This window comes from Colobus angolensis, unplaced genomic scaffold, assembly GCF_000951035.1.
Source record: "Colobus angolensis palliatus isolate OR3802 unplaced genomic scaffold, Cang.pa_1.0 Scaffold53, whole genome shotgun sequence".
NCBI lineage: Eukaryota > Metazoa > Chordata > Mammalia > Primates > Cercopithecidae > Colobus > Colobus angolensis.
Genome location: NW_012118821.1, coordinates 12,437,931 through 12,465,175, shown reverse-complemented (window position 1 = coordinate 12,465,175; position 27,245 = coordinate 12,437,931). Strand labels below are relative to the sequence as shown.

Here is a 27,245-nt window from a genome sequence, read left to right as displayed (position 1 = left end):
TCTAAATCCTAGGGCAGGGATGCAAAGATGATTTGAGGTGGAGGAGAATGAGAAAGGGGCTTGTATATTAGCAAAGATGAAAAATAAATCATCACACTCTTTCTGTTAAGTGTGAGCAGTGTGTAGAGTGTCGTATGGAAACCTCATCCACATGGAAGTGAAGCCTCCAAGATTCCAGGGATCTCATGTGAAGCCCTGGGGAACGGCCCCCCATCTCCTTTCACCACAAACCAACCAGAGCCAGTTCAGTGGCACAGAACTGTTAGGGGTGTTATTTTTTGGCAGGTAAAGCTGACTGCAGAGGAGACTTGAGGTGGACAGGCTTTGCTCTTTAAGTGGCGGATTAACCAATGTATAAGGTTATACATTTATAAGGAATGAGGTATGAGGTCTCAAATAACATTCTGATACATAGTGGACATGTGGCCAATTAATACTTATGAACAAGCAAGTATGTAGGACACTTCATGCCACCCTTCTGAGCCTCCGGAAAGCCCAGGTCTGTTTTCTGGTGGTGCCCCTTCTTACACAAAGTCTTCTTGCCGACAGATGCTCAGATTCCAGGTGTAGCAGTCCCTGAACCCGATGGTCCACAGAGCCCAGAACTCAGGGCTGGTGCTTCTGGTGGACACTGAATTAAATTAAATCAACATAAATGTCTTATGAGTGTGGGGCATGCCTGGGAGTGTGGGGCACACCTGTCAGTGTGAGGCACGCCCATGAGTGTGGGGCACACCTGTCAGTGTGAGGCACGCCCATGAGTGTGGGGCACACCTATTAGTGTGGGGCACACCCGTGAGGTGTGTCCATGCCAGTGACTGGGGCAGCAGCACCTGGTTCATTCACAGCGAGCCGGGCTCTGAGGTCAAGATGGCTCAGGCAGCTCAGGCTCTTCTTTGAGAATGTGCAATATTATACGGTTGTATCCTGTGGGCAGAGCCCACCTCTGACCCTTTCGTTGCTGGACGCTCGCGGGGCTGTTACGTGTTCTGACCCTTTTGTTGTTGGATGCTCGCTGGGCTGTTGCATGGTGCTGTGGTGGTTGCATGGCTCCGAGGCCTCCTCACTTTTCCATCTGGGCCCAGCTCCTACTACGGCACGTAGGGTCGTTGCCACTAATAATAAAGCAGACCCATGACCTGGACAGAATGTCATCAGCCATTCTATTATGTGTCTCTCGACCGAAACTCACTGAGTGGACATTTCAGGTTGTTTTGGTTTTGCGTCTTTCTCATGGTCTCTATGCACTGAGCCCAGTACTGTGTCTGCAACTTTCCCTCCAAATTTAGGCCCTTGTTCTCCTTCTCCTTCCTTTCAGCTTCCTTCCTCTCATGCAGTTTGCAGTTAGAAAATAGAGGGAGAAAATGTCTTAAATCCAGGTAGAAGAGCACTTCTTTCTTTCCCGATCTTTCAGAAACGATCTCACTTGCTTTTTATCAGTTAAAATGTGTTGGACTTGAGTTCTGTGTTCCAGGTGCCTACAGACGCCTCTCCCTGCATGCAGCCTCCTCTGCCTCTGTGACACTTCGTTCTCCTTTCTTCTGCACAGGCTCCATCGTCACCTTCCTCACCCATAGCTAAGGACCCGAGGTATGAGAAGCGCTGGCTGGACACCTTGTCCGTGCCTCTGTCCATGGCTCGCATCTCAAGGTACAAAGCCGGAGCGGAAAAATTAAGGTGTGTGACCGTTGTCTGAGATGGGAAAAGTTGATGAACCCCGTGCACTTTTGCCAGTTCCTACAGGCCACTGGTTACTCCAAAGCGCTTGACTGTGACATTAGCAAGTGTACATGCTGTCTTCTGATAAATTTAGCATTTGGAATAAATAAGTTAAAGATCAAGAGAAAATAAGAAGTCAGGTATCAGAACAGTGAATTTATTACTAATGTTCTACCTAGGGCAAGGTGGCATGGGTGCTTCTCATGAAACAGTCATTAGTAAAAGAAATTCTATTTTTAGTTTTAAATGCTAACAGAATTAGACTGGAAATAAAGACTGACTTCTTGTCCAAGTCTCAGATGTTTCTAGAAATGCCACTTAAACTCTGTGGGCCTCTTTTTCTTCAGTAATAAAATGAGAAGGTTAGACCAGCACCTATGTTAAATAAATGCTAACTAGTTTGTGAGCTTGGTTAATTAAATAATTTCAAAGATGTAACTGTAAAAGTTGATGTTTCCATAGCTTTTCGAGTAGAAAAATGTATGCTTGGCTAATTGTGCTATTTAATCACTGTGGAAAGGCCCACAAGTAATGAGTTGGTGAATTTCCTCTTTCTATTCTTAAGACAGATGTATAGAAATAGCAAACCTTCTGTCAGCAAAGGATTTTTTTTTTTTTAATTGAGCACTGTACTTCCCAAAATGTGTGTGCATCTGTGTGAATGTGTGTGGCTATAGTGTCTGTGGTGGGCAGACAGTACAACCTGAAATTCCCTTTACTGGTCCTGAAATGGAAGGTAAAAGTCCAGCAAATGTTGCTTTTCATGAAGGGTTAAAATTAGGTTTTCTATATGAATTGGTATTAACTGTACAGCCTCTCACAAAGAATGTTCATGTTTGTGGAAGGATGTCTATGATCCCATTGCAGGAACAGGGACAGTAAGCTTGATTTGCAGATTTGTGCCCACCTTTGGTAAAGGGAGACAAACCTAGTAGATGTGTGTATTGCTAGAGAAGTAGAAAGACAGGTAGGTAAATATAGTTGGATAGATAGAGATGATAGATAAAGTGGATGGATAGATAGATAGATAGATAGATAGATAGATAGATAATGTTTGGCATAATAATGTTTTGGTCAAGGACAGACCACAAATGCCATGGTGGTCCCATTAGATTGTAATGGAGCTGAAAATCCCTATTGCCTGGTGACATCAACCATCATAACCTCACGGTGAAAGACGTGACGCACGTGTTTATGGTGATGCTGACATAGACAAACCTACTGCACTGCCAGTCCTATAAAAGGAAGCAGTAATGTCCTGGACCTTCACATTCACTCACTCCTCACTCATGGCTTCACCCCAAACAACTTCCAGTCCTGAAGGCTCTATTCATGGTGAGTGTCCTGCACAGGTGTGTCATTTTTTAACTTTTATACCCTATTTTTACTTTCACTTTTCTAAGTGTAGATGTGCTTACATACACAGATACTTGCTTTTGTGTATTTAGATACACAAATATGATTGTGTTACAGTTGTGTAAGTATTCAGCACGGTCACATGCTGTACGGGTTTGTAGCCTAGGACCAATAAGCTATACCATATAGCCTAGGTGTGTAGTAGCCTGTATCATCTAGGTTTCTGTAAGTGCACCCTATGGTGTAAACACAATGACAAAATCGCCTAATGACACATGTCTCAGAATGTATCCCCATCATTAAATAACATATGACTGTAGATATATAGATGAATTATTACAGTGACAGAGGGGCTGAAATATAGATAGATTACAGAGATACGGATAGATGGATAGGTAAATAGCCATTTGTACAATACAGCAAAATGTTTTAACACTCCATGCTGTCACTGTGAATTCCTTTTAAAATGCGTGCATGTGGCTTTCTTACAACATGTTTCTTTGGTTTGGGGTTAGTTTGGGAACCAAGTAGAGATCTGGGCATGTATCTGTCTTGACAAAGAGGGAAATAGTGCATAAAATGACCTTTGTCTATTAGTGAATTTGAATTAAATGGGTTTTTAGAAAAATAGAGCCACTCAACTTCATAAACACTTCCTAGCCCATCTACCATTGAATGTGATGAAGACTGGCCATTCTAGCTTTGGTTTAAGGATGAATTCAGGTTGTAAGATGAAATGTCTCCTACTCTGAGGACAGGATAGGGTCTCTAGTTGTATTAGTCCATTTTCATACTGTTATGAAGAAAAACCCAAGACTGGGTAATTTATAAAGAAAAAGAGGTTTAATGGACTCACAGTTCTACATGACTGGGGAGGCCTCACAATCATGTTGGAAGGCGAAGGAGAAGCAAAGGCATGTCTTACATGGTGGCAGGGAAGAGCATGTGTGCCGGGAAACTACCCTTTATAAACCATCAGATCTTGTGATTCTTATTCACTGTCATGAGAACAGCATGGAAAAAAACCCACCCCCATGATTCAATTACCTCCCACCAGGTCCCTCCCATGACACATAGGAATTATGGGAGCTACAATTCAAGATGAGATTTGGGCAGGGATACAGCCAAACCATATCGCTAGTAATTCTTAACTAAATGCAGACTTGACCACCCATTCTCGCAGCTTGAGAAAATGTAGAAACACAAGTGTTTTTCTCGGTGACAAAATATTTTGACCCACTAAGTCTTTCATACCACAATCATTGGGATAAATACATGACATCCAGCAGAATGAAAAGGAACTCAAGAAATCAGCTGACTGCCTGAGCCTCAGATTCTTTTTCTGTTATAAAAGCTATCACACACTGATTTGGTTTGGATCTGTGTCTCCACCCAAACCTCACGTGGAAATATATTCCTCCGTGTTGGAGGTGGGGCCTGGTGGGATTTGATCATGGAGTGGATTCTCATGAATGGGTTAGCAAAATCCCCCTTGGTGCTGTGCTTCTGACAGTGAGCAGGTTCTCCTGAGATCTGGTCATTGAAAGCTGGGTGACACCTCCCCACTCTCTCTCTTGCTCCTGCTCCTGCCTTGTAAGGTGTCTCGCTCACCCTCTGCCTTCCACCATGATTGGAAGTTTCCTGAGGCTTCCCTAGAAGCAGAAGCCGCCATGCTTCCTGTGTAGCCTGCAGAACTGTGAGCCAGTTAAGCCTCTTTTCTTTATAAGTTAGCCAGTCTCAGGTACTTTTTCATAGCAGTGCAAGAATGGACCAATGCACACTGTAACAGCAAACTGAAAGGTTTATAATTTTTCATAAGACAAGATTATTTTGTTTTATAAAGGCAAATATATCTTACTAGCTTTGTTGACTTTTTTATTATTTTAAGCAAGACTTAGTATGGGCAGGAAAGGGCAAATCATAAAACACATAAGGGCTCAAGCTATGAATTTTATAAAACCTGTTTGTTCTGAAACGTATTTGTGTTAAAGTCCCATTTAGAGGCTGAGATGCTGTTCTTAGCTCCATCTTACCTGTAAGCTCCTCAGGTCTCATTTTAAAATGGATGAAAAAGAGAAGAGACTTGAGTGTGTTGATCCCAGTGGATGGAATTCTAAAATTTCTGTGTATCTTCTCCTGAGGGCTCCTCAGTCTAGTGAGGGTAAGGAACAAGTTTAGAAATTGTCAATTCTAAATCAAACAGGTTTTAGAACCTTAAAACAAAAGCTGTAAGCTGTAGCCCAGGAGGAACCTTTAGATATCATATAATAGAAATATAAATAGGATGAAGAGGTTGGAAGCCAGCATCTTGTGTGTCCCCTCTGACTCTGTGCTTGTCCAGGTATAGGACCTCAATCTACAACCACCACCTTCTGGGTCCTTTCTAAAAATTGACAAATAAAATCATGTATAATTAAGGTACAATGTTATGTGTCAATACATGTTTACATCGTGGAATAATTAAATCAAGCTACTTGGCATATCAATAACATCACATCTTTAGCATTTTTGTGGTGAAAATATTTAAAATTTACTCTTTTAGCAATTTTGAAATATACAATACAGTACATACTCACTTAACATCATTGATTGGTCCTCAGAAACTGCAACTTGAGTGAAAAGATGTATAAAGAAACCAATTTTCCCATAGGCTAATAGCTATAAATAAGAGTTAGATTCCTACAGCATATTTTTGGTCACAAAACATCACCAAACTTATAAATAAAGACCAAAAAACTTCAATTATTAAATAGTGAAATAAATATGAGCTATGCGTGCATTTAAGAAAGATGAATAAAAACAAGATAAGTATTTGCCCAATTATTTCATTCAGGGTTGGGGAGACTGGAGTCTGTGCTGGAAGCTCAGGGCTCAAGCTGGGCAACAACCCTGGACAGAAAGCCATCCCACTGCAGGACAGGTCACACACGCCCACAGTCACTTAGCCTGGGACCATTTGGACACAGCAATTAACCTTACCTGCATGTCTTTGTGGGGAGGAAACCAGAGTGCTTAGAAAAACCCATGCAGATACAGAGCAAATATGCAAACCTCACAAAGATATTATTGTTTCTTCTGTCACCTGTGCTTTTGGGTCATATTCTAGAAATCATTAACCAAATCAAAGTCATGGAGCTTTTCCCTGTATTTTCTTTTAGTAGTTTTATAGTTTCAGGTCTTACATTTAAGTCCTTAATCCATTTTGAGTTGATTTTTGCATATGGTGTGAGATAAGGGTCTAGTTTCATTCTTCCACATGTGGATATTCAGTTCTCTGAACACCATATATGGAAGAGACTGTCATTTCCCCATAATATGTTCCTGGCACTTTTGTTGAAATCAGTTGACCATAGATCTGTGGGTTTATTTCTGGCTTTGTATTCTGTTCCATTGGCCAATGTATCTGTGTTTATGCTTGTACTTTGCTGTTTTGATTATTATAGCTTTGTAATATGTTTTGAAATCAGGTAGTGTAATGCCTCCATCTTTGCTTTTTATGCTCAAGATAGATCAGATATTCAGAGTCTTTTATGGTTCCATATACATTTTAAGATTGTGTTTTCTATTTCTGTGAAAAAATATCATTGGGATTTCATAGAGACATCATATAATTTGTATATCACTTTAAGTAGTATGGTATCATAACAACATTAACTCTTCCAATCCATGAATGCAGGATATCTTTCCATTTTTTGTGTGTCATCTATAATTTCCTTTATCAATGTTGTATATTTTTCACTGTACAGATCTTTCATGTTTTTCATTAAATTTACTCCTAGGTATTTTGTATTTTTATACTACTATAAATGGAATTATTTTCTTAATTTCTTTTTTTGTGTAGTTCATTGTTAGTATACAAAATACTACTGATTTCTGAATGTTGTTTTGTATCCTGTAAATTTTCTAAATTCCTTTATTAAGTCTAACAGTATTTTTGAGTCTTTAGAGTTTTCTACATATAAGTTTATGTCATCAGCAAACAGAGACAATTTCACTTCTTCCTTTCCTATTTAGATGCCTTTTATTTCTTTTTCCTAATTGTTCTTGTTAGCACTTCCAGTACTATGTTGTATAGAAGTGGTGAGAGTGCACATATTTATCTTGTTCTGGATTTTAAAGGAAAACCTTTCAGCTTTTCATCATTGAGTACAATTTTAGATGTGGGCTTGTCACACATGGTCTTTATTTTGTCAAAGTACATTCCTTTCATTCCTAATTTGTTGAGAGCTTTTATCATGAAAGGATATTGAATTTTGTCAAATGTTTTTCTGCATTTATTCAGACAATGTTATGGTTTTTGTCTTTCATTTTGTTAATATGGTGAATTATATTTATTGATTTGCACGTGTTGAACCATCCTTGCATCCAAGGAATGAATCCCACTTGATCATGGTGACTGATCTTTTTAATGTGCTATTGAATTCAGGTAACTAGTATTTTGATGAGGATTTTTGCACATATGTTCATCAAGGATATTGGCCTGTAATTTTTGTTTCTTGTAAGGTTCTCATCTGGCTTTGGTATTAGGATAATGCTGGTCTCATAAAGGTGAGTTTGGAAGTGTTCCCTACTCTTCAATCTTTTATGAATAATTTGAGAAGAATTGGTATAAGTTTTTCACTATTTATTTGGTAGAATTCAGCAGTGAAGACATCTAGTCTTCAGCTTTTCTTTGATGAAAGATTTATTGTTAATTATTACTGATTCGATCTCCTTACCTGTTACTAGTTTATTTAGATGATCTATTTCCTCTTAATTCTATCATGATGGTTGTATGTTTCTAGGAATTTATTCATTTCCTCAGGTTATCTAATCTGTTGACATATAATTGTCCAGGTCCCATTCAGCATCTGCAGTGGGATGGGAACCCGCAAGCCTGTTGGAGGCACAGACAGGCGAGTCCCTCTGGGTCCTTGTGTGAATAGCAGTAATGTGATTAGGCTTTGTGTCATCAGCACAAATTTCATCATTTGTGTCTCCACCCAAATTTCATCTTGAATTGTAATCTTCATGATCCCACGTGCCTAGGGAGATAACTGATGGGAGATGATTGGATCATGGGGGTAGCTCCCCCGTGCTGTTCTCATGATAGTGAGTTTTATTATCATGAGATCTGATGGTTTTATAAGGGGCTCTTTCAATTTCACTCCTCACTCTTCTGTCTCCTGCTGCCATGTGAAGAAGGGCCAAGCTTGCTTTCCCTTCACCTTTCACCATGATTAAGTTTCCTGAGGCCTCCATGTGGAACTGCCAGTCAATTAAACTTCTTTCCTTTATAAATTATCCCATCTCTTAATTTTTTATAGCAGTGTGAAAATGGACTAATACAAGTACCAAGCTGGAGCAACAGCTGAGGGCAAGTGGAAGTGAGTTGCAGGGTAATTTTCAAGTTCACTGCCAGAACTGTTATCATCAGGCCTGCTTGCCCAGGCACTAGTGTGCAACACGCCTCCCAGAACCCTTGCTGGGTGGTTTGGGTAGCAGGATTGAGGCCCAATGGGGATAGAGCTGAGCTTTTTGGAAATTGGTAACAGAGCCATTTTTAGATCTGGGGCTGGGACCACAGTTGGATCTGCTACCTGGTGCAGCTGTGTTCTCTCAAAATGACCCTGCTGGGGACTCCACCAGAGTTTGACAACCTCTGGTTTGAATCTCATGGCTCCCAAAAGGGCCACTTTTCTGTGTGGATAGTTGTGAAATCATTGTTGCTGTGGGGAATATGAGCAGGGGAACCTCCTATTCCACCATGTGCTGACATCACCCTTGGGTCTTTTTTTTGTTAAGTCATTAGACCAATGATGGTTGAGGTTCCTTAGTTTTCTGAGTTCTTTTTGTTTAAAAAAAAAAAAAAAAAAAAAACTCTGTAAAGAGTAGATGCATACTTAAGACTAATTCATTTTAAATACATATTTATATGATACAAATCATGTGTAATAAGTGCAAGTGTTTTTATTTCCATTTGCCTCCAACATGTTACAAACCCATGCACTGGCAGAAGTTATTTTCCTCCATTCCATTGTCAGATCAAGCTTATACTCAAGCGGTTCTTTGGTAAAATGGGAACTATGCTTTTGGATAAATTATGTCACCGTGAATGAGGATTAAATCGTTGGCTACACAGTACCAGAAAAGATTGTTCACTAAGAAGTTAGAGGGAGAATATTGAGATGAAACTAAAAAAGACATAAAGAATAAGCATAGTTCCTAATGGACATCAGCAGACAGCATAGAACAGGACTTTCCCTCAAGTTATCCAACAGGAAAATAACCCCTGTCCTGTGACACTTGGCAGTTTGTCACGCAGCATCACAGGTAACTTAGCATAACCATGCGATCCTGACTACTGGCTTAGTTATCGAGACATTTCTCTGATATCAGGTGAAGAAAAGCATTATTGATGGGGTGGCCATGGTGGTGGAGATGCTAGAGTTTTGCCTGTCTTTACCATATCAGTTTTCTGTTGCCATGTAACAAACCAGTGCAAACTTAGCAGGTAACACAAGACTGTTTATTTTCTCACAGTTCTCATGGGTCAGGAGTCCAGCAGCGCCCAGCTGGTCCTCTGCTTGGGATCTCAGCAGGCTAAAATCAAGGTGTCGGATAGGCTGTGTTCCCATCTTCAAGGCTCACTCAGGATTTCTGGCAGAATTCAGTCCCTTGACTTTATAGGACTCAGTTCCCCACCTTTGTCAGCCAAGGGCTGCTCTCCACCACCAGAGACCACCATGTTCATTGACATGGTCAGCCTCTGCCCTCAAGCCAACAGCAGGTAACAGGTAACTCCATGAGCCTAAAATCTATGACTTACTTCATTCTGATCTCTAGACCCAGATGTAAACGGCCGTGTGTTCAGGCTGTGCCCTGCATACATCTCCCTAACTGAAGGTCAGCCGAGTTGAGACGTTGATTGCATTTGCCGAATCCCTTCACACAAACACCTAGTTTCTGTTGATTGAATAACTGGAGCAGATGTTTCCATCAAGGGCTGAGAACTGGGGGCTGCCTTAGAACTCTGCCTGCTCTAGTGTCTCAACCTCTGTTTCACTCTGGAAAGCCCATAGCATGTCCACGCTTTTTAGAAATTCATCCTTTTAAAACAAAGGTAGCCTTGGATGACAGTTGGCTGTTCTTCCACATGGTGCCATTGGACAAAGCTGGATTTGAGCCAGGGTGCTGCCCATAGCCTGTGTGTTTCAGAAAATAGAGAGAAGAAATACTTAAGAACAAGAGAAATGTCTATGCTTGAAAAATATCCACAATCATTTCACCAGTGAGGAAGCTTTACGAGAGGCTCAGAAAAGAGATAAAGCTGTGGTGTCTCTGGCATGTGCCCGAGGAAGCAGGTGGGATGAAGGAGTAGTATGGGGTTCAGAACTAAGAGATTTCTAATCCCGCTTCACCCTCTTGGGGACACGACCTGGATAACTCATGGGGGCTCTTGTGATGGCTTCTTTGCCTGTTTAACCAAGTAGGATGGGAGATGATATTAACACTTTACTGCTTTCTAAGATAGTTTACGAAGGTAACAAAAAATAAAACTGTACGTTTAAAGGAGCTTTGAAGCAGCAGGAGTTCAGTGATTTTTAACTGTGATGCAGTTTGGGTCTGGGTTTCCACCCAGATCTCATGTTGAAATATAATCCCCAGTGCTGGAGGTGGGTCCTGGTAGGAGGTGACTGGATCACGGGGCAGATTTCTCGTGAGTGGTTTAGCACCACCCCCTCGGTACTGTTTTCATGATAGTAAGCAAGTTCTCATGAGAACCAGCTGTTTAAAAGTGTGTGGCACCTGCCCTCTTTCCTTCCAACTCCTGCTACGCCCATGTCAAGTGCTGGCTCCCCCTTTGCCTTCCGCCATGATTGTACGTTTCCTGAGGCATCCCCAGAATCCTAGCAGATGCCGCCATGTTTCCTGCACAGCCTGTGCCACCATGAGCCAAGGAAGCCTCTTTTCCTTATAAATTCTCCAGTCTTGCATACTTCTCTATGGCCGTGTGAGAATGGACTGATACAAATTGTTTGTGGAATAGGGAATGACTGAACAGAAGGAAGGAAATTCAGATTTGAGTGATTATCCCCAAATAAGAGCAATTAAACATCTCCAGAATCTCTGTCCCACAGAATTACTGTGCATCACTTTGCAACTCTTTACAGGAGGAACTACTTTTTATTTACCTGCTCACAGGAGCCCTGTCCATGCCTCTTGTTTTAGGTAGGCCTCAAATTGATTAAGAGTAATTGACTTTCTTTTTTTTTTTTTTTTTTTCTGAAACCTAGAAGGAAAGAAAGGGAAGGAAGGGGAGGGGAGGGGAGGGGAGGTGGAGAGGGAGGGGGAAAGGGAGGGAGTTAAGTAGTAAGGTAGGAAGAGACAAAACCCACAACTTAGGGATCTTTTTGCCCCACATCTACCATGTTTTTTTAAAAACAGAATTAAATTATGTTTTGTGAGTTCAATAAAATTTCATGTGCTTTGTAGGCACTCACCTTATTTCGGAAGAAGAAGGCAGATGGGCTCTGTAGTGGTCATAATGGAAACAGACCTACTGCAGATAAGCAGATTTTGAAAAGTGATACTACAAGTCAGAATTATACTGTTAAATACTCTAATTTGTTTTGCAAAGGAGGTTATCATGTTTAAATAGTCACACCAAAAAGAATCCTTTGGTGAATTTTCCGGAGTTCGTCCATCCCGAGAGCACAGCACTCGATGCTCTGAGCTCACGCATCCCGCACACACGGGGCTCCTTACCTGGGCTTCCAGGGAGACAGCGTTCTGAGACTGTCTCTGAGGCTGTGGCACCTCAGGAAAGGGGGGCTTGGGATGGGATGTGGGAATGTGGGAAGGGCCAGGAGGTCAGGGCTGGCCCTGCACTGGGTGCCATCAGAGTGTGGGCTGTGTCAGCAGTGTCTGGTTTAATTTCTATCCAGGAGCATGAGACAGGAAGGGGCCGGAGCCAGGCCAGGCTTGTGGGGGCAGCAACCCCTCCCTCAGACCAGCAGCCCACCAGAGACCTGTGGGCCTTTGTGGCTGGATGGCATCTCATGTGTCCCCTGCTCCTGCTCTGCCTTGCTCCCTCATGTCCCTGGAGAGCCCCGGTCTGAGGTTGATGATGTGTGGGACCCTGTTTTTCAGAGGAGCCCCACAGCCCTGCTGGCTGCTAGCAGGTGGCAGAGCTGCTGTTTGTTTCTCATTACACCATCTTTAAATTTTCTGAAAACTTTCTTTTGACGACAGAAGGTTAGAGTGTTCATGTTGATGGAAAGAGAATAATCCCATTCTACTTACATCTCTACAAACGCCCAGTTCTCTGGCATGTGTCCTACCCTGATAAGGGCATAGGCCATGTGTTTAAGATCTGGAGGTCTCTAAGTCTTCTCAGAAGCCAGTGCTGCCTTCAACACCTGGCAATTCTGGCGGGGGTGTCTTCCGTGCTGCCCCACCCTGGGCCGCCCCCTCCACGGGCACGCAGTGAATCAGGGTGTCCTGTGAGCACCACGGAGAGCTGCCCCGAGGCACCCGTGGACCCGCTGCTGAGCAGATCAGTGACTACATAATATAGCTTTCCTGAGTTTGCTCTGATAGAGAACAAGGGCTGCTGATTTACGGAGGCACCTTGACACCCCTCCCCATCCAACAGATGTGTGGAGCAGCTCTGAGTTGCCTTCTCTGGGTGGAACTGCATCCGCTCCTTCTTTCCTGGGAATTCAGAATCATTCTTGAGAAATCATTCTGCATCTGCGTCATTCTCCCGGCTCACTTCTCGAGGCTCCATGACGCTTCCTCGGGGGAGTGGTCCCCACCGCACTGTGTGACGGTGCTTCTGAGATGCCCTGGGTGCTCCTCTGTCTCTGCCCCTCTCTCTGCCTCTGCCTCTCTCCATCTCTGTCTCTCTTTGACCCTCTCTGTCTCTGTCTCTCTCTCTGCCTCTCCTGGTCCCTCTCTGTCTCTGTCTCTCCCTGTCTCTGTCTCTATGTCACTGTCTGTCTCTGTCTGTGCCTCTCTCTGTCTCTCTCTGCCCTTCCCTCTGTCCCTCTCTGTCTCTTTTTGCCTCTGCCTCTCTTTGTCCCTCTCTCTGTCTCTGTCTCTCTCTGTCTGTTTCTTGCTGTCTCTGTCTTTCTCTGTCTCTGCCTGTCTCTGTCTTTCTGTCTCTGTTTTTCTCCCTCTGCAGTCTCTCAGTCGAGTGTCTTTTCGTTTCCAAGGATTATCCGTTTTATTTTCATTTTGACTGTAAGGGATTAGTGCCCTGTCTATGAAAAGATAACTGCGAAATCTCCGCTCGGGGACATTAAGATCTTTTCTTTGTATCTAAGCAGGATAAATTCATAACAAGTTGTCCGCTTTAAACATTAATTTGATTTTTCTTTCCTTTGTGCATGGAGATTTAATAGGCTGTCAGGGTTTGTGATGAAAATGAACAGGAAGGGCTTTTTAAGCTGGAGGTGCTGAATCGCTGTAGATGAAAGCAGCGCGGTGACGGAGGGCGTCTGCCTGCCCTGCCTGCTGCCCCAGCACTGATCTTTTGTCTCTGCCAACTGTGTCCAGTTCCTCGGTGCCTCCTGGGATCCCTGTGCTTCTAGCCCCATGGCCACAGCTGTGGCCAGAGTCGTTTTACCATGAACCCCTCACCTCGGTTTCCCAGCACCCTCCCCATTACAACTAAACATGAGCCGAAGTCCCTGAGTTTTCCTGCTGCTGAAAGGGGAGAACTATCAGTGGCATCATTCGTATTAATCCCCAAGCAGGGGGGAACCAGGCGTGTCTGGCAGAGTGGATGGATAAGGTTTTAGAGGCACGAGATCTTCAGGGTATCCATGACCTCAGCACGCTAACCTGGCTCTGAAGGCCTCGTTTTAGTTAGTGTGGGCGGCCGCAGCCCAGTTCCACAGGTGGGTGGCCTCACGCAGCACACAGAAGGGTGGCCTCACGCAGCACACAGGAGGGTGGCCTCACGCAGCACACAGGTGGGTGGCCTCACACAGCAGGCATGCGTCCCTCGAGCTCTGGAGGCCGTAGCCCTCCAGAGTTCCACAGATGGGTGGCCTTGGGGGCTTGGATTTCAACACTGAACATTTGGGGAGCCACATTCAATCCAATGGGAATTTGACCCCAGACTTGGGGATGGGAGTTGCTAGGGATACCCCACTTTTAGGAATTAGGCCAAACTTTTCCATTACTATGGAAGTCACACTCATCCAAAACTGGATTTAATTTCATTTTTTCTTCTATCTGTGCCTCTGCCTGGAGCACAGTCCTGGGGATGCCACCTGACCCTTGACTTTTGACCTGGCTTCCCAGCCTCCTCATCCCCCTCTCACCTCCTCTGCTCCTCTCCCCTCCTGTTACCTGCTCTGTGCTTACCTCAGAGACCAAACTTGCCTATGCTTTGCCTCCCAGACCCCTCACCTGGAGTGTTCCAGGGCCCCTCCAATGCCACGTGCCCAGCGTGGGAGGAGGAGGTACAGACGGAACCCTCAGCGGCATGAGCAGAACACATTCCATGTTCTCCTCACCTCATACTCAGCCTTATCTGGGAAAGCAAAAATATTCTCCTGGCTGAATAGTTTCCTGGCATAGAGATTTTTATGTTTACCTAGACTGGGTCCAGTCTCCAAGCCTTGGCTGGGTGTTCTGAGTCGGCAGCTCGCCTCGCTCCACGGCTCATTTCAGACGCAATGTTTCTGTCCCAGGAAAAAGAATGGAAGCCGTGATAACTCAGGTCGCAAGAATGGTTACGTTCCTGGAGTTCACAGATCCCCTCCAGCAGGTGCAGTTGTATTTAACACCTCAACAAATATGTAGGAAAAATGCAGTGTTAGGTAGGAAAACATTGAGCTGTGTAAGCTGTGGCCATTCACGTGGCTTTAAGGTCCAGAAGAGGCTCTTTGTTAGTTAAGAACTGAGGTTGTGAATTGGAGATGGAGTTCCTTATAAAGCTCACTTGTGTGTGTGTATCCCTGCCTTTACCGCTTCTGGCCTTATGAGTCACCTTGGGAAAATTGATTTATCTACATCAGCCCCGATTTCTTCATCTTTAACATGATAACCACAGGACTTTCTTCATAGGATGATTGTGAGGGCTAAAACCACTGCAGCAAATGAAGTATTTACACAGTGTTTATTACAAGGTGTGAATAAATGCCAGCTGGTTCTTTTTATCCTCGATATAAATGCAATTGTTCGTAATCTATGTATTTTTCTTCCTCATTTCTCCCAAAAGTATTAAATATTTAACTTTAAAGACATATGTCGGAGTATGAAAAGAATCAGGATGCTTTTGTGAAAGGAGCCTAAGAATTCTTTGCACATCATTGACCGGTTGTAAAATAAGCAGCAGAAAAGGAGAGACAGGAGGAGACGTGGGGGGGAATCGTGCATCCTTGTGTCCACTGCTCTCTTGAGAGTCGGCTTTTACTGCCTTTGGGCTCCCATGAAGTCCGTCGCTTACGGTCGGCAGGAAATGTTGACGAGTGGCTCTCTGAGCCAGCGCTTCTGCGCACACTCAGTCCTGCGCCCTCCCAGTGTGGGACGAAGCTCCACTCACGTCTGTGCTTTGGGGTGGAATGTAAGCACCGTCTGGACTAAGAAATCATTGCAGAGACGTTCACTGCCAAGGATGTGAATGAAGTGGAGAAGCGCAGACACTCGGAGGCGGTTCGTCGTGCTCTCGAGCGACACCACGTCTTTCTCGTCTTTGGCCCAGGAGTGCAGCCCCACGGTGCATGCAGGTTAGCACACCCGGGCATGGTGCAGTTTGTGGGCACACGGAGGCCCAGTAACACCAGCCGTGTGTTCGGTGATCAGATTTTATGCAGGAAACATTTCTTGACCACCATTTAATACCACTTGCTACAGTGGAAAAAAGAAAAAAATAAAAATAAAAAAAAACCTTGCTATGGAACATGTGATTAAATGAGAACTTTCAAAAGTGTATGAAAGTTGGAAACTAAGGCATTCTGGTGACCAACGCCAAACTCTGCTGGTTTCATAACCGTTGATTTTGGCTGCACAGGCCTTGAGAGAGCCTGTTAGGTTATTGTGACTTCAGAGGAAACCTGAGTGGCTATGTCATGAGAAAGTTGGATTTGGATGTTAAAATGAAGGTTGATCCCTGGAAGAGGACCTGGAGGACTGCTGAACACAATGTGTGCTTCTCAGAAACGGGATGATCACTCAGAATGTTCTGCATGTACACGGCACCCTTTCTGCCAGTCACCCAGCTTCGCAGAGGTTAGATCAGAAGCGCAGGCAGCAGTGGGTGGGGCCGCGCCACGCTCCGTCCCAGCACCGACTGGGAACACAGGCGGCGTTTCCACTGGAGTCACCCCATCAGCGTGGAGAGACACGCAGGGGCCCGGGGACTAAAGCTCTGCTAGATGGAGGTGGAAGGCTTCGAGGCCACAGCAGTGACCTCCTGGGCACAGAGCCTGTGATACACCGAGGCTCCCCCCGAGAGAAACCTGGGACCCAGCCTGTAGAGGGCGCTCTTAGACTGAACTGGGACCCAGAAGGCAGAGCCCGAGCCCGCTTCTTATGTTCCTTTTCTCAGCCGCAGGCAAAACCGCAAGTTCTCTTATGCAAAATAGTTCTAGAAAACTCAATTTTGAGAGGTAGAAGTCTCAGGTTAGGACTTAGTCCCGGTAAATTTAGCCTCTAAGAATCTTTTAGACTGTTCTACTTTTATAGACAATAGATCTATGTGTGTTTCAAATTGATTGTATTTTGAATTTTTCACAGTAACTTCACTTATTATGTAAAGTGAACTTTTAAAATGTGTTTGTTTTTTCAAACATGAGGAATTCGAGCCCATAATCAAGCTCATTAACACACGTTACAGCACCTGTAACAGGCAGCTGCGTTTCTTCCCTGGACGGAAAGCGGGTGTCCTGCCTGCTGTCTGCCCGAAGAGAGGGGCGCGATGTGTAAGTGTCCTTGTACATTCAGCACCCCCAACTGTGTATTTTAAATCAGTGTGGACATTTTTATAAAGAGTTATTTTATTATCACTGAAAGAGGTTGTTTTTTCCTAATTCTGCATTTGCCCTTAATAAAACCAAACAAAACATACAAAATCTCTTCTAGTGATGATGAAATAGCTCTTGAACAAAAGCAAACAAAAAAATGCATTTATTTCCAAGCAGGAATTGAGCACCTACTGTGTGCACTTTCCAAGGTAGGAAGGATTCTTACAGGAGTAACAGCCTGTCCAGCTGATGGCTGCTGTGCCGAGGCCACGGGTGGGTGGAGAACAGTCGGCCCCTCGCTGGTGTCCAGCGTCTGCTGCTGCAGGCGGGTGTTCTCTCCGGAAGCGGAGGAGCCACCCGTGTGACTCTAATCAACAGCCCATTGGTGTGGGAAGGAGAGTCACGGCAGACAGCCTTGGAGCTCCTCCGCTCAGGTGTGAATCCATTTCCCTGCCGTATCCACCCTGGAGTCCTGCAGCTTCCACACCAGCTCCTCAGGCCTGTTCGAGTGTGGGTCTGTGCAGCCACAGCTGGGGAAGCTGAGCTTCGGTCTCCACTGAAGTTAGGGCTTGAAGGTGGCACTGGCATGTTGCAGTCAGCCTTGTGTCTGTCATCAGAGGAATTAATTAATTCCTCTGAGACATGATTACATTTCACAGTAAACTTGTGTAAAATATAAACAAGTTCTCTGGTGATTCTTCTGCTCCTACTGGTGCTGCTCTTAAAGTTCTGCTGGGTCTAAGCGAGGGCACTTGGCTGCATTCTGTAGCTCCAAACACCGCTCTGCTGGGCAGGTTGACCTCCATTCTAAAAACGAGGAAGACAGCCTGAGAGGCTGGCAGCCTCCCGCCCCGTGCAGGGGATGACACACAGCGCCCCGTGCGGGGGATGACACACAGCGTCCCGTGCAGGGGGTGACACAGCGCCTGCAGCGTCCAGGCCTTTCTGTGTCTCGTGGCTGGGGTCTAAGTGCTGCACTGTGTGGGCTGAGTGCTGTACCGTGTCTCACATCTGAGCTAGGGCTTCTGTCATTCCTGTGCACACTCAGCCCTGTGACCTCCCAGCGTGGGACGAAGCTCCACTCACGTCTGCGCTTTAGAGATGATGGCGGGTCCTCGTGGTCATGGACTGAGTTACCCATGTTCACATGTGTGCTTAAAATGTGGCCTTGACATTTATAAAATATGGTTCTCTTAGGATCAGAGAACACGGACTGCAAGGCCTGCTCTGGCCCTGATCCTTCCAGTCCCCGGCTGCGGGTCCCTGCTGAGTGGGGAGCGCCTCTCTCTCCCCCAGGCCTGCTTCAGCACAGCCATGCAGCCCCTGGGAGACCCTCACCTCCACTCCCATGGTCCGTGCCTGCATGCCCAGGCTCTTGCCCACCTGGGGGCCTGCTCTGGGCTTCCTTTTATCAACAAATCTCTGCATTTTCTCACGTTACCCAGAAATTACTGCTGTGTCCCGGGCCCTGGGCCAGCTGGTTTTAGGAAGCTGTGGCCTAAGGGGACGGGAGCCGACTTTGGTGTTGGGTAAAAGCACACGGCTGCGGCTTCTGCTGCTCCATTCATTGTCAGGTATGCAGCCTCCACCCGTGTTCCATTTCATAGTCCAGATAATTTTCACTCTGGATTCATGCAAGCTACCAGGATACAGGCATTCTGTTTAATGATGAGGTTTTATCCTTTGAAACGGAAAAAGAAAACAAAGATCAGTGAGTAAGTGTAGGCAGGCTGTAGTGTTAGGATGACCTGCCCAGTGTATCAGACACAGTTTTATAAACAGACAGCACTGGCAGCCAGGATCAGAGGGACGGGCACTGGAAACTTGGATGTCTGGGGGTTGGGACTCAGGAGCAGTTTACAGAGAAGAAAAGGCCAGCGCTGAAGCTGAGAGGATTAGGGGACAGTTGTGTGAGTGACGCCTTCACCTGGATGAAAAGCGAAGTCCCGTTGTGATCACAGGTCACCCTCTGTCCTGCCCGCTGCTGGGGGTGCCCACCTGGGTGGTCGAGGCCAATTAGTTGGTCTCATTGGATCTCAGATAACGGAGAAGCAGCCCTGAGCCCCGGGATGCTAGTTGAGCTTCCCTGGAGTAAACGCAGATAACGATCCCACCTTGTGGGCAGCGCAGCGCCCGGGTCCACGGATCCCGCCTTCCAGAGAGCACAGCACCTGGTTCGACAGCGCGGGGGGCCAGAGGTTCCCAAGCTTGGGCCCAGGCCCCACAATCAGCAGCTGTCCGGCCTGGCCTGTGGCACAAGCCCCCACCCCCATCCTGCACCCTGGGCAGTTGAAATGACAGTGGCTCTTCCATAGGGTCACTGCAAGGGTGGAATAGATCCAAATGTAAGTTACTTAGGATAGAGCCTGGCACAAAGCCAGCTCGTAATGAGTGACGGCCTTTATTTAGTTCTCTGTTGTTGTTACAGCTACTGCTGCCACTATCATATACAACCAGTTCTTATCATCAGGTGACTTGCCTGGCAGTGTGGGTGTGAAAAAAAGCACAAGCCATTCAGTGCAGCACCGTGCCTCGCTCCAGATGGTCCCCGGTGGAGAGGAAAGTGATCATGAGGACACGCTAAATGTGCATACGCCAGGCATGAGCTCGTCCCTTCACCTCCCTCCTCCATTTGCTTCTCATGGCCCAGTGGTGTAAGCCCATTGTCAGATGAGGGACCCCCACAACGTGGCTGAGATCGGCTGGGGTCAGTCCTACCAGCAGGCAGAGGGGAGTGTAGACACCACCTTCCTGTGACAAACTCAGGTGCTGGAATCCTGCTGGGTCTTCTCAAACATTTACTCACAAAGCAAACACTCGTGCGTGCCTACTGAGTGCCAGGGCTCTTAGTGCTGGCTGTGGTGGAAAGAACAAAGCATAGGACGCCCACTCTGCTGAGGCCTGCAGCAAACACACAGGCCTGTGACGGCCCCACGGCAAGATGCATGGACATGCGCGGCATCCCTGCAGGCCACCTCCTGTCCTTCCCATCCACAGGGAGGCCTTCAGGGAGTCCCTGGACGTTGCGCTCCAGTGCCCCACTCACTGGCCTCGGCATGGCCTGCATGGAGGGGGCCTCCTGCCTCTCCTGCTTCGGCAGCACTGCCCGGGGAAGTGAGGGGCTCAGAAGACCCAAGCCCTGTTCTCACGAGGCAATGGGAAGTGACAGAGAAGGGTGCGGAGGTGCCCTGTGAGACACCACAGGGGGGAAATTCTCTTTCTTGGACCTATTGAACTTTTCTTTGTCTCGAGTGAACACTTTATTTGTGGCCTGAATTTCTGGTAACAATGACTTTTTTTCCCCCACCCCGAGGCAGAGTCTTAGTTGCCCAGGCCCGAGTGCAACGATGCGATCTCTGCTCACTCCAACCTCCGCCTCCTGGGTTCAAGGGATTCTCCTGCCTCAGCCTCCCAAGTAGCTGGGATTACAGGCATGCACCACAACGCCCAGCTATTTTTTTTTTTTTTTGTATTTTTAATAGAGATGGGGTTTCACCACGTTGGTCCGGCTGGTCTCTAACTCCTGACCTCAGGTGATCCTCCGCCTCGGCCTCTCAAAGTGCTGGGATTACAGGCGTGAGCCACCACGCTCAGCCCACAATGAGTTTTTAATGAACAAGTTACTCCATTACATTCAGACGTTCCTGAACTTAAATTAGCCCTCTTTATTAATGTTTAATATGGAATATTTAGAAACACCACTGCATGACAGGGAAGTAGAAAAAATATATTTTTCTAAATTGTACTAAAAATAATATACTACAGAGACAGTTTTGAAATAAAATATGTGAACTAAATTTCAAGATTTTTCAAATTCTGAAACATACACGTTATCTTTTTTTCTCATGAGTACTCATAATTTTCAGTCATGAGCTAAAATACACACACACACACGCACACACACACACGCATACTGTCCTTATTTTCCAAAGCATGAAGGCTTAAAGTTAAGTAAACAGGCGTGTGTGCAATGCACACCTTTCCTCCCTGTTACCGCAGGCACAGAGGGAGGTGGTAGCCAGAGCCGATGGGGAGTCACAGGCTGTGGTGGTGATGAGGGCCACCAGCCATCATTTATGGATGAAAGCGTCCTTGGTTAAATTTTGTAAAGTCCAACATATTTATTCTTTAAAAACCGGACAGCTTGCTAAGAAGGTGATTTACACGTTTTGACTTCCTTTCTCCAACACTGAAGCTTTGACAAGCGATTAAGAATTCTCAGTTTTTAGGGTCAAATTTTATAGTTGCTGGAATCCCACAGCACAAGTGGAGCAGGAGGTTAGAAGAGTGGTCGCTGGTAGCAGATGTAGCAGGGGTCTCGGTTCGGGGCTTTAATAGTAACTGATAATGCTCTGTAATTGGTTTCCGCTGAAGCAGATGATTTGAAAAAGGCTCGAATCTGTTGAGGTGTGTTTTGTGACAGGAAGATTCCCAGCGGTTGGGCAGGATTCGGAGGCCTTTCTGGGTGTGGACCTGAAGACTACAGCGAAGGCAGGCAGTGTGGCCGGACGCGTGAGAGCTGGGCTGTGGGGCTTTGCCCGGCAGGAGCCGCAGGGTTGGGGTTGAGGCTGGCACTGAGCCCACAGTCAGGAGCGCAGGAAGAACGGCCCAAAGAGACTGGATGTCCTCCACGGGAGGTGCAGACCTGAGCACGTAACTTCAATTCCTTGATGTCCTGATACATGAAGACGTGTGCTCTGAACTTTATTGGAATAAATTTATTTCTCTTAGCCAAAAACTGTGATTCAATTCACTTCCTAGAGCATAAAACTATTTTCAGTTTTCTCTTTGGAATTCAAAAATTCTCTAAGGGCACGAGGAAACCCTGGGAGGAGGGTAGACTTTTCAAAAGTGCCAACACAGTCAGTTCCTGGCTTCCCCAAGGATGGTTGAGTGTCGGAGCTGGCTTGGTTTCTTCTTGGGGAACCCCGGGGCACCAAGCACTCTGCCTTTGCTTGGTGTGGCTTTGCTTACGGCAGCTTCCTACAATCTCACGCATGGCCATCAAAGAGCATGTTAGCTCCTGAGCAGATGCTCTGAATTTCAGCTCTGACAATGACCTTGACCACATGAACACCATCCTGAAAGGCCTGAGCAGCCACCGCAAGGCAGGTAGAGAGGCCAGGTTCCATCCGTGAGCCACAGATGAAACTCAGAGGAAACAAAGGCCCAGAAGTGCCCTGGAAGAAGCGGCTGCTGATCTCGCATCCAGACTTGCCTGAAAGCAGATTGCGTAACTTACACCAGTTACACGGCTTCTATAACAATAAATCAAACAGTGAACCAACGATAAGCCAAGCTGTGACCTTCCTTTCCCTGTTCTATTAACATGTTAGTATCTGCCATCAGCATTATTGTCAACAACTTTCACAGCTTCTGTTCATTTGATTTTAATTTTTATTGCCCTCTTTGACAAAGTACAGACCAATAACGTTTATGTGGAACTTACGGGCTTACAAATAACTTTGTTTAGGTTATTCCATTTGTTTCTCTCAGTATTTCTATTTTATGGTAGAGTTGGCATTTGAAGCCCATCGTAAGGACAAGAAAAGCCCAGCTCAGAGGTGAGATGTCCAGCCTGCCTCACGTAGCTATGGCACAAACGTGCCTGGACTGCAGACGCCTCCCTTTGCATTGCAGGTCACAGCCGTCTGTCCCTCGTGCGAGGCCGTGAGCCTCTGGGGCTCCATGTGTGTTCACTGCCTCAGGGGGCAAAGCTGATGATCTTTCTCAAGACCACAGCAAGATCAAGGGTCCTTCATGGAGCCTGGGCCCACCGTCTCTACCTCACGTCTTATTCCCGCTGCATGAATGACGGTGTAAACATCTGAAGGCAGAGTTAGGACTCGGGCCTCAGACTCCTTCTCACCACTGACTGCGGGGATGACCACAGTACTGACCCTGTTGAGAGCGCTCGGTGTTCAGTCCTCCATGCATTTGGTGCATACGTCACCAACCCTGAGAATCAGGAAACGCCAATGCCCCGAGAAGACACTATTGTTAGCACATGTGAGCTGGAGCCAAGCGGTGACCACGAGTGTCCTTCACACGCCCAACCAGGCGTCCCTGATTCATGAGAGGGGGCGCCCCTGCCCCACACTGCCCCGGGGTCCCTGCAGGCCCCACCCCAGACCAGCTAGCTCCAGGCAAAGCTGCCCCTGGCCCACACTGGCACCACCTCCTGTTCCTCCTCAGGCCTTTGGAGAAAAACAGGCTCTCCTGAAAGAATAAAAGCGTGGAGCTCGGAGATGGGGAAAATTGGAGGGTGGGACACAGGGAGCTTTGGAAGGTTCTTCTAAAGTCTGTTTTTGGTCTGAGGGTTGGTTGGCCAAGGGTATTGAATACATGACTGTTTATGGAGGTGTTCACTGGTGAGTTGTGTGCGTGTGTGTGTGTGTGTGTGTGCATGTGTGCTGTAGTTCAATGTAAAATGTGCCTAAAAATAACAGTCTCTGCCCTCTTCATGTGGGGAGCTAGGGAACTTGGCTGTTGTCCTCAGTCATCTGCTTGACCCAGCCATTTGTTTACCACTAGATGAAGGTCAGCCTTGCTTCGTGTATGTCACACCAGTTAACATGAACACACGAGAAGTGATGGCGACGAGCCCATTTGTAGTCAGCACTATTTAATAAGAATTAATGGATACTTGGACAAAAGTATGGATATAAGTCTCTCAATATTTAATAAGCACCTAATTCATGTGGAATATTACACGATGTGCCTAAAATAGTCTCCCAGCATTTTAAAGTGTAAAGATTAATTTATTATAGCAGACATCTAGGACCAAAGGCCCCACAGGAAGCAATGGACCCTGAGGGATGGGTGCTCACCAGGAAGACCAGGAAAGGAGATCAGACAGGGCTGTGCGAAGGTGGAGACGGAGCTGCCTGCCCTCCCCACGCAGGGGACCTGCTTTCTCCGGCTTCTTCCCCTCTCCAGCTCCACTCTGTCACCTCCACCTTCACCTCTGTCCTCCTGCAAAGTCAGGAGTATCTTGTTCATCGCCATCAGGCAGAATATCAGCTACAAGTAGATAAACCTCACATTCTGATTCAAGAAACACTAATTAGGATGAGAATGTCCCCTAGACAGGGATGTCTGCTTTTCAAAAGAATGATTTTTAAAATACCAAACTCTGGTCTGATAGATTTGGCTCAAAAATATGCAGAACTGTGTTACACCATCTCTGTTTCCTACCCCTTCTCCCACACACCCCTCCCTGCCTAAGAAAGCAGCGATGACACTCACATTTGAAAGATTATTAAAGCATAACTCAGTGAAGACTTGTTTTTTTTAACAAAATATGTTTGTTTTGTTCTGTATTTTATCTTCAGTTAGCGGCTTGAGACCATGGAGGTATTATGGGTCGTATAAATTAATATGCATTGTTTTCTTCTTTTTCTTTCTTTTTTTAAGATAGGGTCTCACTCTGTTGCCCATGCTGGGGTGCAGTGGCATGATCTCGGCTCACTGCAAGCTCTGCCTCCCGGGTTCAGGAGATTCTCCTGCCGCAGCCTCCCAAGTAGCTGGGACGACAGGTGTGTGCCACCGTGCCCGGCTAATTTTTGTATTTTCGGTAAAGATGGGATTTCACCATCTTGGCCAGGCTGATCTCGAACTCCTGACCTCAAGGGATCCTCCCACCTCAGTCTTCCAAAGTCGTGTGATTATAGGCTTGAGCCACTGCACCCAGGCAATAGGCACTATTTTCTTAAGAAAAAGTCTACAAAAGTGTACATGACATTTCTCTTTTGCAAATAGGTACATGTAAAGTATGCTTTTAAAAGATGTTGCATGACAGGGATGAACTACTGAATTTGAGACATTTGGTTTGTTGTCGTTAATACTGGCCATGATTGGGTTCTCAGCAAGTGGAGTGTCGTGGAGCAATGGAAGGGGACCCAGTCTCTCCCGAAGCTCCCCTGTTAATCAGAAGTGCACACGTGGTCCTAGAGAAGGGTGGATGCTGAGTGCGGAGGGTGCCTGGGCTGCTCCAGCCTCACCCCATCAGGAGCTTTAAGTGCTCCATCCAAAGGGTCTTTGAAACAATAACGAGTAAGAATCTTGCAGACAATAACTCCAAAATTTCTGGAGCACTGTTCTTCCCCTGACAATTGCTTTTCATGTTTCATCGAATTAGAAGTAGCTCCTGTTACCAAGGGAATTTGGGGTTTGGCCTTGGTCTCAGCGAGCCTGCTGGCCGTACTGAGGTGCCTGAGGAAGGGGTGCAGTTGCCCTGTGTCCGGGGTCCAGGGTAGAGCCCTGCATCAGCCTTGAAGCTCACGGAGGCAGACCTGCGCCCCTCGCTGCAGGGCCTCCTGGACAGCTCTCTCCTCCCCCCAGGTGGAACGCATTCGAGGTGCTCGCCCTGGATGGAGTCAGCTCTGGGATCCTCCGGTTTTACACGGCCCAGGATGGCGCCGACTGGCTGCGGGCGGTCTCAGCCAACATCAGGGAGCTGACCCTTCAGAACGTGAGCACACGGTGTTTCTGAGTCTCTGCTGATGCTCATTTGTGCATGAAAAATAATTGAGACGTCGTATTTTTGATGATTTATGATTAACCCTAAACAAAATCATGTACTTGTTTCAATGTGTCAAATCCCTGACTATAAACATTAAAAATCAAGCCGTCAGAATGTTTCCAAATCAAAAAGTGTGGCTACGTCTGACAGCTGGGAATTTCCCACCTGGTTTTATCTTCCTCCTCCCCTCTGTCTGCCTCTGTCTCTCTCCCTCCCTTCCTCTCTGTTTCTCTCCACACACATATACAGAACTAGTTATGTGTCATAATTTTATATTTTACCAAATGCATTGATACAATGTGACATTTTGAGTTGGGGAAACCTAATTGGGTTAAAAGTATAATTCCCCCAAACATTATGAAGATTTAGAAAAAGGCATAATTGAGCAAAAACATTACTTCTCAAATCTGTGCTGCAGTCCCCCAGAAAAGAAAAAATGTTCTGTCTCTTTAAGTAATGTGTTTGATAATAAAAGTCAACAGGACATTTTAAAAATTAAAGAAATGAAAAGAGATGGGGTGGGAGCAAAGACTCGATGATGTGGGAGCTGCCTGGAGTGGTGGGTGTCTGAATACGGACATGGAGCTGTAGCTGCAGGCCTGGAGACTGTGGCAGGACAGGCCCTGCCTGGAGGGGGCCCTGGACTGACCTTGGTGTCCTTGCTCCCTCCCAGCTGACTTGCCTTGTAATTGCACTTTGATCTCTGCTCTGTTCCGGCGTGGCCTGGAGGCTGCAGAGACTGGGTTCAGCTTGCAGACCGGCCAGGCACGGCCCACCCTGCAGCCCTGCAGAGGCACCCACCCTGCCCCTGCCCTGCCTTTCCCTGCCTACCAGCCCACATCTCCTTTGCAACCTCGCTTCTTTCTGTGGCTGCTAAACAGAAGTTAACCTGTCACTGGGGGAAGCAGTAATGTGTGAGATTTCTACTGTAAAGACCTCAGGAGCGTCCTTTCTGTAACCATAGAAGGAAGTACCAGAATCTTCCTAATATCGTAATTTTCAGATGCAGCACTTTAAATTCCAAAGTTATCTGAACAAATAGAAAGGGAAGAAAGGATGGTTCTTGACTCATATTTGCAGAAATGCTTGTGACAAGGAGCGCCCTTCAGTTCTGTGTCATTTCACACATCACCCCTCGTAAGCAGGGCAGAGAATTCAGACACCCCAACACTTTAGAACGGAAATGTGGACTCCGAGCCACCTCCCGGCTACGTGGCTGTGGGCTGTGTGGCTGTGGGCTGTGTGGATGTGTGGCTGTGTGTGTGACTGTGGGCTGTGTGGCTGTGTGTGTGGCTGTGGGCTGTGGGAGTGTTATGATTCTGCACCTCCACTTCCTCGTTAGTAAAATTTTGGAAAACAACATCTACCTCCATAGGTCATTCGGTGAGCTAAATAAAAGAAAGATTATCAACTGTGATAACCATAATTACCATCACAGTAATACTGACAGAAGGTTATGTAGAGCAGAAATCATTTCCTCACTTTTCTCAGTTATTGGAATTTAAACACCTGCTCTCCCATAACTTCACTCACATAAATACTGATATTTGAGCTGGGCGCGGTGGCTCACGCCTGTAATCCCAGCACTTTGGGAGGCCAAGATGGGCAGATCACGAGGTCAGGAGATCGAGACCATCCCGGCTAACACGGTGAAACCCCGTCTCTACTAAAAAAATTACAAAAAA

General features: G+C 46.2%; 1 protein-coding gene across 1 annotated transcript in view; it reads left to right on the top strand.

Annotated features, from left to right (window-relative positions):
• The window catches only part of SNTG2 (syntrophin, gamma 2), a 243,436-nt gene that overhangs the window by 114,817 nt on the left and 101,374 nt on the right, over positions 1-27,245 (top strand). Inside the window, exons 8-9 of the mRNA XM_011960963.1 lie at positions 1,550-1,677; positions 25,380-25,509. Of these exons, the coding sequence (XP_011816353.1) occupies positions 1,550-1,677; positions 25,380-25,509 (258 nt within the window). The remainder of the gene's footprint in view (positions 1-1,549; positions 1,678-25,379; positions 25,510-27,245) is intronic.